This window comes from Centruroides vittatus, unplaced genomic scaffold (genome assembly GCF_030686945.1).
Source record: "Centruroides vittatus isolate TY-2023 unplaced genomic scaffold, ASM3068694v2 contig_89, whole genome shotgun sequence".
In the NCBI taxonomy this organism is placed as follows: Eukaryota; Metazoa; Arthropoda; class Arachnida; order Scorpiones; family Buthidae; genus Centruroides; species Centruroides vittatus.
The window spans coordinates 1,264,859-1,281,646 of NW_027122580.1; the positions used below are offsets into that span (position 1 = coordinate 1,264,859).

At 30.4% G+C, this 16,788-nt stretch overlaps 1 protein-coding gene across 1 annotated transcript in view; it reads right to left on the minus strand.

Annotated features, from left to right (window-relative positions):
• Nucleotides 1-16,788, minus strand: part of LOC136983806 (carboxypeptidase D-like) — a 148,248-nt gene that overhangs the window by 122,682 nt on the left and 8,778 nt on the right. Inside the window, exons 3-4 of the mRNA XM_067280663.1 lie at nucleotides 14,958-15,127; nucleotides 8,734-9,110 (exon numbers count right to left, since the gene is read on the minus strand). Of these exons, the coding sequence (XP_067136764.1) occupies nucleotides 8,734-9,110; nucleotides 14,958-15,127 (547 nt within the window). The remainder of the gene's footprint in view (nucleotides 1-8,733; nucleotides 9,111-14,957; nucleotides 15,128-16,788) is intronic.

The following is a 16,788-nucleotide window of genomic DNA, read 5'->3' on the forward strand; positions in this document are numbered from 1 at the left end:
GTTATGCATGCAATGTTATATGTATGGGATGCAGCGCATGTCTGGATGCAGATCCACATTAATGGTGTGACAATGCAAATTGCTGTTTAACTGTTTGTATAGGGCAGCCCATATGTTGGGTAGGTCAAGAGTGCACAGTTCCAAGGTTGTTGTGAGCTGAAATTCCCATATGAAGACAAGCTTCCAGTTGCTACAGCATTTGAGTATTGTTGTTTGGGCTCATAATGAGTTGTAGCTCTGTTCGAGCACTTTTTTTTGCAACCCCTGTGGTGTGCTTTCCTTTCACCACATCATCCTGGTGCTCAGCTAGGTGGTTAGTAAGCGTTCTTGTTGTGGCCCCAATGTACTGTACCTTGTATTCATTCCCGTTGCGGGATACAACAAAAAGCCCCAATTTCTCAAAGGTGAAGAATTTGTCCCAATCATTGCAGATGAGTCTGTGCAAATCTGGTAGTGGAGATAGGGGTAGAAGGTTGTGTTACCTGAATATGCAGCAAATGCATATGGAAAGGGGTCCGAGGTATGGTAATGATGGTTGAACTACAGATACCTTCCTCTTGTTACATAGCATGGTGCTTGGAAATAGAGATTTCCTGATTATGTTAGCACATGCATTAACTTAGCAAGTGAAAACCCAGCTGTGTGTACTGCAAAACTAATGGTGTTTAACTCAATGTTTACAAGCACTTGAGTTGATGGTAACAAGAAGGCTCTTCTAATGAGGGAAGAAATAGCAGCATCAACATATTGCAAAGGCTGGAAAGCATCTGCTGGGATGATATGAGGTACCTTGTTAAACTTATGATAAACCAAGAATAGGAATAGTAGCCCTTCAGAGGATCTATGTATGCGCAAGTCCAAGAATGTTATAGCCACATCACACTCTTTCTCCCAAGTGAAATTAATAGAGAGATATACACTAGAGCAGCGATTCTCAACCTTCTTAGCTCCGCAACCCCCAAGTAGTAAGTATAAATAAAATTAATATTTTGCGACCCCCACCCAAAGGAATAATAACAGTAAGCCTTACTATTACTAATTGAATTTTGACTGTAATTATAAATGTAAATTTTTTTAATTATTATATAATCACATTGCACTAATTTTATACATTAAGAAAATACCAACAGTATAAAAAATGTAATACAACTATTCCTATTATTTTATGTCGCTGTGTTTATAGTGATGGGTATGAACATGCATGTATGACATGCACATACATGGGCAATTTACAAGTCCCAACTTGATGTGTACGTGCTCTTTGTATTTTGATCCACATAAAAAGAAAATTTTAAATGAAAAACAAATGCAACCGTCACATTAATTTCTTTTGTTTACATGTGTACTTACTGTAAGTAAAACATTTATAAGTTTATAATAAATGATTTTTTCTCATAAAATGATTTCATTATTGTCTTGCAACCTTCCTTTAATATCACTGCAACCCCCCTTTAATATCACTGTGACCCCCTTGGGGTCACGACTTCCAGGTTGAGAAATGCTGCACTAAAGACTTGTTTGAAGGTAAAAAATCTCTCATCTGTGTCCTCAAATGTTATGAGAATATCATCAACATAATGTAAGTACAGGAGTGACTAGTGGATGGCAAATGGGGAATTGAATGTTCTGTGCTAAATTTCTCTCATAATCAGTTCTGCTAGAACAGCAGATAAAGGGGAACCCATGAGGACTCCTTGTTTCTGTAAATAAATTTTCTGATTAAAACAAAAATAACTGTGCTCAGTAATGAAGGACAGCACATCACGTATATCCAATATCTGCTGGGGCATTAAAGCTCTTCTTGAGGAGTAGAGTTGACAAGCATTATGGCTTTAAACATGAAGGGTATAAGGATAATACGACTAGTTTGTTCATACCACACCCATACCTGAAATGATGGTGGATTTAGCAACCAAGGATAAGGGAGCAACATAGGGCAAGTCTGGAATCAATGTGCACAGAAACTTTGCTAGCACCTTTTCTGAAAAGTAGGTGGAGTGAGACCTCTTGTTTACTAGTGGTCATAACAGCCAGCCTGCCTTATGCATTTTTGGTTCAAAGAACAACCTGGGACATGCAACATTGGAAGGGATTCAAGACACCCAGTTAGGATTGACATTACACATGTTAGGGTTATGATTCTCCTTGTTTTCCATAGGATCATTGGTGTAGGGTCTTCTCTTATCACCAAAGAAATGTTATTGGAAAAGAAACTCATTGGCCCTGAGGAAAAAGTCGTCCTTTAATTATTAAGCCTTTGTGTTCTTTTTAACTCTATTTAAAATTTATTTTGTATACTAGTACTTTCTATATATTAACAAGACTTATTATACCGGAAATTAATAATCCATAATTTCCAGTATAATAAGTCCTGTTAATATATAGAAAGTACTAGTATACAAAATAAATTTTAAATAGAAAGTTGTCCTCTTTACACAGTACAAATTTTTTGTCCTTATCCAAGACTAGAAGCCTCAAGTCAGCTCTGGCAAGGAAGTATGTTACTGTTTGGTAGTCCACACAGGGTTTAGACTCACGTTTGTTTTGCTGTTGCAAGCTTCATGATTACCGATAATTCCATTTGTGGATACATGGCCACCGCTTGGCAAGATTTGAGTGCTGCTAATGAGGACAGGACCAACTGGCAAAGGTTGGTGTTAGCAGGGGGATATATTTAAGCCCTCATTGTAGAACTCCATGTACCGTGGCAAGTATGTCTTCATCTGTATAATTATATGCGGTGTTCACTACTACCTTGTGTTGTCTTCATGACAAACTACTAACCACTGGAATTTACCATATGTATAAATCATATTTAATATTCCATATTTTTAAGCAATGCTAATTAGCATTGCTTAAAATTATAAAAATTATCTTTGATGACTAATAAAAGTTACTTATCATACATTAAACAGTTCATACAATTTACCATACAATAAGGGTATAAGGATAATATGACTAGTACTGTATAAATAATAAACAATTATCATACATGTAAAAACACAGAAAACTAAAAAGTAAAAGTGTCTTCATATTTCATCCTTTTTTACACATTTGCAATCCAGTAATAGTCTAATGATGGCCTCGATGAATTAGACCTTTTCTTTGAGGCTCTTGTTCATTTTGTAATAATAATAATTATATATATAATATATATATATATATATATATATTTATTCATAATGACTCGTATTAATCACTCAGTCCAGTGGTTCTTAACCTTTTTTATATTCATGGCCCACCAAATATTTCATAATTTTTTTGTGACCCCCAGTTTTTTAATAATAATTTATATTTGTTAAATTATCTATAATAAATTGATTTTTTATTAATGCTTTATTTTTTTATATAATAAATGTAAATCATAACTTTATTGTTTCATTATCTATTTAAATAACATTCAAACTTCACAATTAAACATGAAAACTCATTAATTTTTAACAAAAAATAAAATGTCAATAAATCAATCCAAAGTCGATGCTAAAACTAAGCTATAAGTTAAACACCCACAACTTGTAAAGATTTTGCATATCTTTTACAAAAATATTTAAATTTTCAAAGCCTACTACTAAGCATACTATTTTTGCTAATTATTTTTATAATTCCAAGCATTAATAGTTTCTTAGAATTATTTTGGAATAAAAGAAGTAAATACTGTGGTGTAAGTAGCATATTTGTATTTACTTCTTCTGTACTAACAAAGTTGTATGTAGGAAGAAATAAAAATTAAATAAAAAAAAACTAAATAGGAACACTATCTTTCTTATTTCACTTTTCAATACGATATTCAGCTATACTTCAATTTTCTTTCTATTATATTCTGAAGGAAATTTTGCATAATTTGGCGGCACCCAGCAAACTTCTTTTGGACCCCCAGGGGGCTGCAGCCCCCGTTAAGAATCACTGACTTAGTCCATAACACACACACACACACACATATATATATGATATATATGTTATGTATTAAGTGATTAATGCAAGCATTATGAATAATGCCCAGTCATTATGAATAATAACAAACAAAATTGGGCATTGTAATAAATTTTAGGTGTTTTAACATAATTTATCAAATTGATCAGTCATTATGAAAACTACTATCACCTAGTCGGGCAAAGTGATAATAACATGTTGAGGAGTGATCATCCAACATACGCTAGCCAATCAGCACTTGCACTGAGTTGCACGTGCTTATTGCATTTAGTACTGAATTTTAAATTTATGCGACCAGTAGTTAATCTTGTGCGACATTTTAATTTTACTTTTGTCTCTTAAAATAGTGCTTTCTTCTTTGACAAAAGTAATGATCGTGGAGCATTCATTAAGCGATATGAATAATCACTTCAACAACTGATTAAACAAGTTAATAGCAGAAAAAGGTCAGAACAATCAAATTTCTACAAAATCAGCATATTTGTCAATGATACAAAAAGTGAGAGTCAAAAATAAAAGTTACTTCTAAGTTACCAGAAAAATATCAGCATTTACATAGATATGACATTGTATCTGTTGGAAGTTTAGAAAAATTAATTATGTCTGTAAAAGAAGGTGATGTGATTAAATATTACATTCACACTGAAGAAATAGTTCAGATATTGCATGATACCAATATTGGACATGGTGGTAGAAACCATATGAAAAAAGAATTAAGTACAAAATATAAAAATATTACAAGGGAGATGATCATAATTTATTTGAATTTATGTGAAATCTGTCAGAAAAACAGAATGTTCCTAAGAAAGGCTTGGTAGATAAACCAGTTTTAAGTAATGAAATGAACTCAAGATGTCAGGTCGATCTTATAGATATGCAGTCACAAGCCAATGAACAATATAAATTTATACTCGTGTATCAAGACCATCTAACTAAATTTGTTTAACTATGTCCGTTAAAAACCAAAAGGGATGAAGATGTAGCATATGTTCTTTTAGACGTTGTTTTTACAATTTTCAGTGCACTGAGTATTCTGCAAACTGATAATGGCAGAGAATTCGCCAATAATGTCAAAGAAATGTTTAATATGTGGCCTGAGTTAAAAATGGTGCATGGAAAGCCCAGGCACTCACAAAGTCAGGGTTCAGTAGAAAGATGTAATCAAGATGTAGAAAATATGTTAAGTTCTTGGTTGGAGACTAACAATACTAACAAATGTTCAGAAGCATTACATTTTGTACGACTAATGAAAAATCGAGCACATCATACTGGTATAAACTGCAGTTCCTATGAGGCCATGTTTGGAGCAAAGTTAAAAGTTGGACTAAAGAATTTTATACCCAAGGAATAGTTGACCAACATTAATACAGAGGAGGATCTAGAGAGATTTCTTCAAAACTATCAATGAAGTAAGTCAAAGTTGCTCAAACTCTGAAAGATCAGGTACTGTACCATCCAAGAAAACATTTAAAAAATAATTGATAATGCCACCCTCACATAGCAATATAACTGATGATGTTCAAAGATCTACATCATCTTCACATGGAAAAGATCTAAACCAGGATGTTATTAGTATTACAGAATTGGTGAATGAAGAAGAAAAAATCCAAACAGTTGATCCAAAAAATAGGAGAAAAAATAAGTGTGTCTAAAACAAGGAAAATGGCTTTGTCTAATCTTAAAAAGCAAACAGAAAAAATGATTGATACATAAAATTCCAAATACACAGCAGCTAATGTTGGTGATACAGTAAGAATTCGCGTACCAGATGTAGATCAAGACCGCAGTGACGAGTGGTCGACGAGTTTAGGTGTTATTGTTGCGGCTAAAGATAAAAACCTTTACAAACTGGGTACCAAACATGGCATATTAAATCTATTATATTCCAGAAACCACTTTACTGTTTGTAAAGGAAACTTCATTTCTGTTGGAGATGTACCAGGTGCAGAAATTTCGCTAAGAGAATGTGCAAGAATGTCATCAATTTCTGGAGGTCTAGGCTATATGCTGCTGCAAAATTGGTTGCAAACCTAATAGATGCAAATGCTACAGAGAAAAAAATTATGTAATTCCAAATGTCATCAAAATCTTAATTGCTTGAATAAATAAACTAAAAAACATTTAATTTTTTATATAATTTATACCAAAAATGAAATTCCAGAAGTTTCCTGTAAGTTGATTTTTTGATGGAAGTATAAATTCGTTAATAATACTTTTCATTAATATTAGTTTAATTAATATAGTTAATAGTACTTACTTTTAAAAGATTACATGTTCTTTTTAAAATACTTCAAAATAATTCACAAAAAATAAATAATTCTAAATCAAATAAGTGGAGTTTTTTTAATCAAATTGCCCTATTAATCACTTGGTCCATAACATATATATATGTAACTATTGCAAATAATAACAGAGTATAATATACAGTATATTGTACAGGGTGGGCCAAGAATTTGTAAACATTTAAATCAAACTTCCCATGCAAACACAAGCAGTAGAAGGCGTGGGGAGCAGTCTTACCGCTAGCTCATTTCTGGGAAATTTAGTCGCAATGGATCACTTCAAGGGGCTGCAGCGCTCCTTTTGCATAAAACAATTTTATTTAAACAATAATTTGCTCATTATTGTGAGGTGCTTATTTCGCATTGAATACAATTTGCACGACTTGAATCAGTGTCACAATGTTGCTTTAATAAAAAAATGGGTAAAAAATTTCAAAGAGATGGGATCGACACTAAATGTAAAGCAAACTGGCGAACCACGGACTTCTCAGAGTGAAGAGAATGTGTAGAAAGTTGCCACTTTAGATCGACATAATCCACATTTATCGACACGCAAACGTTCAGCTGAATTAGGAATATCCTGCACATCTGTATGCCATATTTTGAAATCTGATTTGAAGTTACATCCACACAAGATCCAGATAGTGCAGGAACTAAAGCCTAATGATTTAAATTTACACAAGTCGTACACCGAAGCAATGTTGGATCGTTTCAGTAATTTTGACATCATCTTGTTTCCTGACAAAGCCCATTTCAACCTTAACGGGCACATTAACAAACAGAATTGCAGGTATTGGAGCAGCGAAAATCCTAAAGGTAAACATGAAAGGCCCTTCATTTGCCTAAGGTAACTGTATGGGCATCAATTTCAACAAAAGGGATCATTGGCCCTTATTTTTTTGAAGATTCTTGTGGCTGTACGGTCACAGTTAACTCTACTGAGTATGTGAAAATGTTACGGGAGTTCCTGGCACCACAACTGCTGGAATTTGCTGGCTACAATCAGAACACCTGGTTTCAAGAAGATGGAGCTGCTTATCACATGTCCAACGAGTCCCTGCTGGTAGTTAAAGACATGTTTCCGGAAAAGCTGATTTCCAGGAGAGGCGACATCCTGTGGTCACCCAGGAGTTCCAATTTGTCCCCAGCAGATTTTTTTTTTTGTGGGGTTATTTAAAGAGTTGTGTCTACACTAATAAGCCAAAGACACTGCTTCAATTAAAAGCAAAAATTAGAGAAGAAATGCTGCTATCTCATGGCCTCTTTGCCGACGAGTCTTTGAAAATTTCTGTACTTGCTTAGAAGAATGCCAAAATCAAGATGGTGGTCATTTAGATGACATTATTTTTAAAAAGTAAATTCCTGTAAATTGGCTATCTTGTAAATAAAAAAAAAAACAAAATAAGTCAAATAGTTTTTTTTATTAATATATAATTTTTTTAAATGTCTACGAATTTATGGCCCACCCTGTACTACAATACTATATATATACAATAAAACAAGAGAAACTTTTTAAACCTTTTGCTTATTGAGGCAGATGAGAGCCTCAAAGAAAAGGCTGCCTCCATTGAGGTCGTCATCACACTATTATTGGTTTCCAAAGATATGAAAGACAATATATAAACACACTTTATTTTTTAATTTAGTGTTTCTTCTATATATTAAAATGATAATTAAAATATGTTTTGGTTTAAACTTTAATGAATATTTATTTTTATTTTAATGAATATTTTACTTTTATTTGGTTTAAATTTTGTCTGGTTAAAAAGTACCAAACTTCTTTGATGAAGTGATGCTAAAAATTACTTGATCTTGGTCCATTTACTTTATGTGCCAATGTGTTTAAAACAAACTATAGACATTTTTTTAATTAAATTAAATTTAAATACAGTAGAGCATCAATTATCCGACTTAATTGGGAACTGGGGTTGGTCGGATAACTGAAAAGTATGAAAAAATACATTATTAGTATAGTGTATTAGGCCTGGTTTAAATACTAGCCTCTCTTTCATGAACAGCCAGTGCTGCCAGCTAAAACATGCAAAAATTTAACAAAAATAATATTAAAGTAGCCAAGACATAACCAAATATTGTAGCGCCACATCACTAGCGGACATTTGAATTTGCCGACTAGAACACGGTCGGTTAACCGATAAGTCGGTTAATCGGGGGTCGGATAATCGATGCTCTACTGTATTGCAAATTTTTTAATATAATTTTTAAGTTTTATTGTTAAAAACCTTTCGTAATGTTATAATATGAAAAAAATTCAAATCACTCAATCAACTATGTACTGTACAACCTTGTATAGCAGCAAAAATGTTTAAAACTATCATTTTTGGTCATATTTAATGATCTATGTCAGGTCTGCTATTCAAAAATCAAGCAAATTTAAAAAAGCTAACAGAAAATATCAGTTTTAGTAAATATTTTTGCTAATATAGAAGGTTATATGTAGTTGATCAAATGATCTACTGAAGCAGTTATGAGTTAAATCAATTTAATCAAATACTAGTTTTACCTGGTTCATGCATTCCAGGGTTATTTGTGATTTCCAACACAAATAATTCTCTTCCTTCTACAGATAAACCAATACTATAGAGTCTTGTGATGTGAGGAAAATTTTTTGAAATATTATTTAAAAATTCTACCAATTCAGTATAATTATGATATTGAAATTTGGGAGGATTTATAAAATCATCATCAATTACTAGTGTATTATTCTGAATTATCGGTGTTGTAAATTCTGAAGAATTTGTGTTAATGGTGGTAGTAAATATTGGATTATCATCATTTACTGCAGAATTTGATTTATTTATTAAATCACTCTCCATAGAAAAATTCAATTGAGACACAACTCCTTCTTCAACAGTTACCCTCTTCTTTTGAAAACGATAACTAAAAAAATAAAAAATAAGAAAATATGATTAATGTTAAATGTAAATTGTTTAAATTTCTTTTAATATGTAATATTTAAGTACAAGTTCCCTCATACAACATGGTTTCACTCTAACACAATTTGAAAATTGGGGATATCCCCCCATACAACATGCCTTCCACTTTTGCTCTAACACAGTTTGGAAAATCTTTCATACAAAATTTCAAATTTTTAAGTATAAACTCCATTATTTGATTTTTTTTTATTCAAGTAGACATTGTGTTGTCTCAAGTTTGCCCAGGATTTTACAATATTGAAATTTTCAATTTGTTTTGTGCCTTTCATCAGGTTTACTTTAATAAAAACTGATAATAGAATTTTTTCTTCCTTGTCCTAGCTTTCCTATCAACCAGGTGTCATTGTTGTTGTTTCAGATTTTAGCCTTTAAGACCCACTGTTTTGTTTTTATAGATTAATCTTTGTATTTTGTAAAGTTTATTTAAACATTTTTGGATAAATGGTATATTAAACTAATTTTTAACTGTAGGTAAGCAATCATTTGTATAATGACAAATGAAATACAGCATTATCTTGGTACTCGAACAATTTGGTAGTCAAACAGAAATTCTGGAAAAAAGTCACTCGAAACTCAACTGAACAAACACGACTCACTAAAACAAATTTTCTATTAATAACATATTTTTATTTTGATTTGTCACCCATAGAAAATTATGATAAAAATAAATAAAAAATAAAAAGACGTTACTAATATTTCTGATCAAGATCAACAAAAAAGCTCAGATGATGAAGATACTTTGTAAAAAAAAAATGCCCTTGTTTAACTAAAATTAATATCAACGTATTATACAATACTTTTAATTGTAATTGTTAGTTAATTATTGATTGCTTTAATAAACAAATTTCTCATAGTGACAGAAAAGAATACTATACTTTAGCTAACTTTTGGAACATAACCCTATGTTTCAAATTAGTCCTTTGTTTCATATTAGCACAGTTGCATAACACAACACTTTTTCAGAACATAACTATCATGTTATATGAGGGTTACCTGTATTTAAATTTAAAATACATTTATTTTTAATACTAGTGTAAGATTTGATAAATTAAATACAAAATAAGGATGCTAAATCAGTTGGAGTCATAAAAAATGCAAACCTCTGAACCTTATACATGAAATTCCAGCATAGTTTAATGCAGATAAAAACAAACAAAAAAATAAACGTTTTTGATGTGCATTGGAGATCTTCAGGCTAATACATTATTCCAGTCCTGCAGTGTTTGAACTATAGTTAAGGAGTCAACAACTTAATAGAGAAAAAATGTTTTACAAGACTTTATATCTCAGCCTCAGAACTAGTACAATGATTTTTTAAATTGAACATATGCTTGTGTCAGCATTCTAAAACCATTTCAGCTTAGAGTACCGATTCAAAACATCCGAACTTTAAAAACATAAATATTCAAAAAAATACACAAATGGACAAAATTTACAAGCTGTCTTAGGTGTAAAAAACATGATAAATTGAATCTTTGAAATTATAAATACGTTGCACCTATAACAGCAAAAATAAACTATTCCATAAATAAACAGTAAAAAGTTTTAATTGAAAATTAATTTTTAAGAATTGCAATAAGAAAAATTTATATTTTATTAAATAAATTTCAAATATTTAAATTCTCCAAAACTTGGTATTATTTTAAACATATTTAGTCTTGCTGCTTGTTAAAGAAACCAAACTTTCTTTATATCACTGGATTACATCAGGCTACTTTTCTGTGATTATATTTAATTAATTACTAAATAATTTGTCACTAGAGGGAGGCGTTCAGTGCCATCTCTTATTAAATTTAATAATTATAATTAAATTAATATTTATTAAATAATTTAGAATATTCTGAAAGAAAAGAATCAGCCTGGAGCAGGACTGAAACCTGCTACTCCCACTTACCGTGCAATGCATTGTCAATTACTCCACCAAAGCCTCCAGTCCAATCTCCTCTTCCAGACATATTTTAAATTTGATATAACCATCCTCAGTTACATAAAAATAGCCCAATGTAATCTGGTAGTTGTTTGGCTTTACAAATTTATTAAGTTTTGTGAGATGTGCTTGTTTCTTTAAACCTTTTAATTGGAACTTTTTCTCCCCATTCAAGCCAATCTCAACCACAAAGCCATTTCAAACTTTTAAAACATGAATCAGACAATACATAAATACAAAATACTTATGCAAATAGAACAAATACTTAAATAAAAGAAACAGGTCCAGACTATTACAAATTTTACAATTTTATCTTAACAAAGAACTTACCATCTTCAAAACTCCAAACACTCAAAGATTGAAGGCAAACTAACTGAAGTTTGCCTTCAATCTATTAGCCAATAGAGTGAGATCAAGAGTGCCAATAAATCACAAAATTGTCTACATGAGGCATATTGCAATTTGAAGCAACAAAATGTGGACGGTAGTTAGTTTTGTAAACCATGACATAAATCGGCCTTTAATCTGAGATCTGTGGAGATCCTTAAACTTTGATGAGAAAAAATTTATAATTTTATTTTCACTAACCTCTAACTGAAAGTTAACATTTTCTTTAATTTTGAATGTAGACAATAAACTACAATAGTACCAGCATAACAGATTTTAGAATACCTATGACTGTCATCAATACAAAACAGATATTTTCATATAACATTACAGTTGCATGTATATCACTTCTTCATAATTTCTTTTAATAACTGTATTTCAACATAATTTATATCTCTATCCTTTGTAATTCTATGTGTTTTACTTTAAGCATTTTAAGACATGAAAAAAAGTTCATAGGCTTTAATCAGATTTCTAAGGGAGTCCATGGCATAAGAAATATTAAGAATCCCTGCTTTAGACGTACTTTCTACATACAGTCGAATCACGATAAGTCGACACCCGGATAACTCGACACCCTCGGTTAAGTAGTCGGTTTTCTGTGGTCCCGGCCGACTTACGTAGGCATTAATGTTAAAAAACGCCGGTTTACTCGACATCGTTTAACTCGACACCACTGGATAAGTCGACATACTTTTGCCGTCCCACACTCCGATAAGTCGACACCCCTTCCCGAAAAAATGAATTCACTCCGCACGTTTGGTGCAAACTATTTTTTTCAAGAGGGGAGTCAATTTATTTATTTAATAATATAATAATACATTATTATTATTAATATATATACATATTAATAAAAATGCCTTAACATTTTATGTATTTTTATATATAAAATAATAACAGATAAACAAAAAGAAAATATACAATCTACATCAACATCATACCAGAATCTAATTTTGTATTTTCTCACGCCAGAGGCATTAAGAATCCTTAGACATTACTTGCCAACAAGTGACAATTGCGAAGAAGATGTTTTCAACGCATTCGTGTTCGTTGAAAAAGAAAGTCGAGATAGTTGTGCTCAAAACAAACAACACTAAACAAATTTTTCAGTTTATCATCTACAGAATAATTGTAAATGGAGAACACAATGTTTTGTAAGTCTATGTTACTGTATAAAGCACTACTGTATTTTATTAATTGTAGTTTTGTGGTTTTTTTTCCAACTTCGCTTTAGTCAACACGTCGGATAACTCAACACATTTCCACTTCCCCTTGGGATGTCAACTTATGCAGAGTTGACTGTATATTATTTGTTTTATATCTAAGAACATAAATTTTAAGTGAAACAGAAAAGCAGTTAAATGATATGTTGATTTCTACTTTTGTTTATAATGCATGTATAAATCAAACAAAAAAATAATAAACTTAAATGAGCTTGTAAAAATAAGATGAAAATGTATCTTAAAGAATTTTTCTGAAGTATTAACAATATCAACTGCACTTGATCTTCATCATTATGTTAAATTCACATTATTTTACAGTTCACTTTAAATTTTTAGTCAAAAACAAATAAAATTATTAGAATTAATGTAAAACATAAAACTGACACTCAAATATCTAAGTGACATTGGCAATGTTAGCTTAAGTTGCTTGTCACACATTTCAGTTCCCACTTATAGAAAATTTCAGTACACATTTTCTAAAAACAATTTTCTTCAAGTCTAGCACAGTGTTCCCAAAGTGTAATCCATGACCAGTCAATTAAAAAGTACCAGCTTATTGAAAACTTAAAAACTATAATAAAAATAATGAAACAGTACTGAATTTCTAAAATAATAAATTTGATGTTTTTGAAAGTCTCTATATTTTCTGAAAAAAAAATTGTATTATAATTAAAAAGAAATGTCATGTTCTATATCATTGCACAACAATCATCATAAATTTTGTAAGATGCTAGTTGTGATGATTATTATTTTTGCACAATGTATTTATATATTCAATAAGCCTCAAGAAAAAATAATATAATCAAATTTGAGGAAGAAAAAGTTTCAGTTATCACTCAGGAAAATTTTATAACAAAGTTTATTTCTATCATTCATTGTATACTTCAAAGAATATATTTTATCCATTGTTTTAGTATTAGTATTTGATATACTAATTTTTTATTGGTACAAACCAAATGTCAAGCTCCATATTTTCTGAAAAAAAAAAATTGTAACAGCAAAAATTCTTTTGATACTTTTAACATACATATTATAATTAAATGAAAAATAAAAAAATTTCAGCATATTGATAGAGAACATTTAACCAAAATTCTAATTATTGGATTATTTATGGGCTATTAAATAAATAAAACAGCACTTTTAAATAAGTAATCGAATTACAAAATTTGGTTTAAACATGGGTAGAGAAGCTGCCATCTTGTGCTATTATTAATAATTAATTTCGAACTAAATAAATCTAAAGTTCTGGAAGAAAAGATTAACCTGGAACAGGGCTCAAACTTATGTGCTCTGCATACTGTGCAGATGCATTACTAGTGATGTTACACAGACCTCCAAGTAATCTTCACTTCCAGACATATTATTTTAGATCAGGGGTCAGCAACCTTTTAGCAGTGTTGTGCTGAACAAAGTTATAGTGTTATTCTGAGTGCCAACATGATTCTACCAAGTTTATCATATATGTTATCAAAATTAGTCCGGTTATAACAGACTTCAAAAATGTATAATTTTGAAATTAAGTTGTTAATTAAATTATGTTCTTACGTGTGAAGCACTTGCATAACATGTAGATGGCAACACGGAGCATAAACGCATGCACTGTAATAGAAATATACAAACAAAAGATTCGTTTTTAATGTACCACAGTCTTCGCTAAACTATGACTTCAATTAAATTTGTAATTAATAATTAAAATATAGTTTTTTACTACATTTCTATTCAATCAGAGTGACAGTGAAAATTGTTCTGCATGCCATAGGTTACTGACCCCTGTTTTAGATCATACTACCATACAGATCAATTTCCAGAATCTCTAAATTAATTTACTTAACTCAAAATTAACCTTCAATCATTAATTATTAATAATAGTACAAGATGGTGGTCTAACTACCCACCTTTAAACCAAATTCTGTAATTTGATTATTTAATTCAGCAGTGCCCAAACTTTTCAATTTGCCAAGTCATTGGTAGGCAGGCCACAAATATTTTGTATATTCCATATATACTAAAAATAAGCCTATTTCTATCATTTATAAGTAAGTGATGTATCAGATATGTTTACAGGCCAGATTCAGCTTTAGCCATAGTTTTGTCACCATTGATCACCAAAGATCTAATTATTGGATTATTTGCAGTAATTAATACTTAATTACTACAAATAATCCAATAATTAGATCTTTGGTTATATTATTTACAATATCCAAATTTAAATTTATCAATATAATTTAAAAAGAACAGTCAATTTAAAAATTACCTATAAGCTTCCAATGTAATAACATAGGAGCCAGGAAGAAGTAAACGCCAGAATTCTCCCCTTTCTGTTGTAGTGATGTTGTGATCAATACCATCTACCATTACAAATGCTCTTTCGATGCCTTTTCCTGTTTTGGAGTCTGTTACAATTCCTTTTACTCCCATATGAATCTACAGAATATATATAAATATATAATGCATTATTTATATTATTTCTAGAAGACTTCACCCACACTCACTTTGCCTACTTGTTCAAAACTTTTATGACAATCCATTGATTTTCAGTGCCATCATTTCTATTTTTATTTTTTCATGACAGAAAAATGTGTCATGACAGTTTTAAGTTAAGTATTTTATATATCTATAGAATAGATGTAAACAATACTATATATTGTACATATCTATACCAGTACATATTGTACTGGTATAGAATATAACAGTACAATATGTACAGTTATATTCTACACATATTATAATTATGTACAGTACATAATATTAGAATATTGTATTGTATCATAACATTTGATGAAAATTTTATTACAAATCACCAAACTATTTAACAACTGCAGTTAATATAATGTTGTTCATTATTTTTATATATCAATTTGTAATCTTTCAAATATAATACAGGCATACCCTGCAGAACATCTTCCTGGTTAGCATTTTCTCAATAGAACCTTGTTTGGTTTTTTAACATACAAGGTATGAACTTCATAAAATGTGACTCCCACCCATGTAAAAATGAATTTATATGGGAGGGAGTCACTCCCTCCCATGTAAATTCATTTGGTTTTTATTTTTTATTTTTAGATTGTTGAAAATTTAATATCATATATTTAGTACTCAGCACATGATATTATATATGCCTTTTATTAGTTAATATTAAACAAAAAATATATTTTTCTTGTGACTTTACTCAGGACCAGTTTTTTTTAAAGAATTTCAACAACTGAACAAAGATTTAGACCTGAAATGCAATAAAAACCAACTATTCAAAATGATTAACTTTTCCATGCTCTTTTAAATATATATCCTGAATGATAAGTTCTACATTTGTCAAGTTATGAGATTTAAGAAGTACAACAATTGAATAGCTCAAGAAACTTTAATTATTTCATAAAATGCATCTTATAATACAAAGTTTTTCCATCAATACTTTCATTTAATAAAATTTTATTTTAACTTCAGTACAATAGTTTTAACAACAGTAAATGGAAAAAATCTCTGAGTTTAAAATACTATTGTCAGAAACACATTTAGACATTTTAAAAAATGTGCTATATGTCAACAAACAGGATTTGCATATGAGATGTTGCTGGCACTGTAAGAGATATCACAGTGGATTCTCAATAATCCTATATCTGAAAGCCTAAACAAACTTTATGGCATCATTAACAATAATCAATCAATTCTACAATTTACAGATATCAGAGAAACTTTTTAAAATATGTAGTAATTTATTCATTGCTTTTTGTTGTAAACTTTTTCAAACAAATCTCTATTACTGTATGTTATTTACCAAGTCATATCAAAGATTCAATTTGAATGCTGTATCATAAACATTATATATGTTAGTGTACAGTACATAAAATAGCTGTTTGTTAACAATCTTATTAACTGTTTGTGATCATAAAGCAATGTTTTAAGAATTTTAACATGATAATGTTTGGTTGTTACTCATATAGAAGTACAGTAAGACACCACTTAATGCTGCCTCGTTTAACTCTGATTCGATATAACACGGTCTGCTCGAAGCCTAAAAAACAGCTCAAAATTTACGCTGATTCAAATTATCCCAGCATTTCATTGATTTGTATATAATACGATTATTT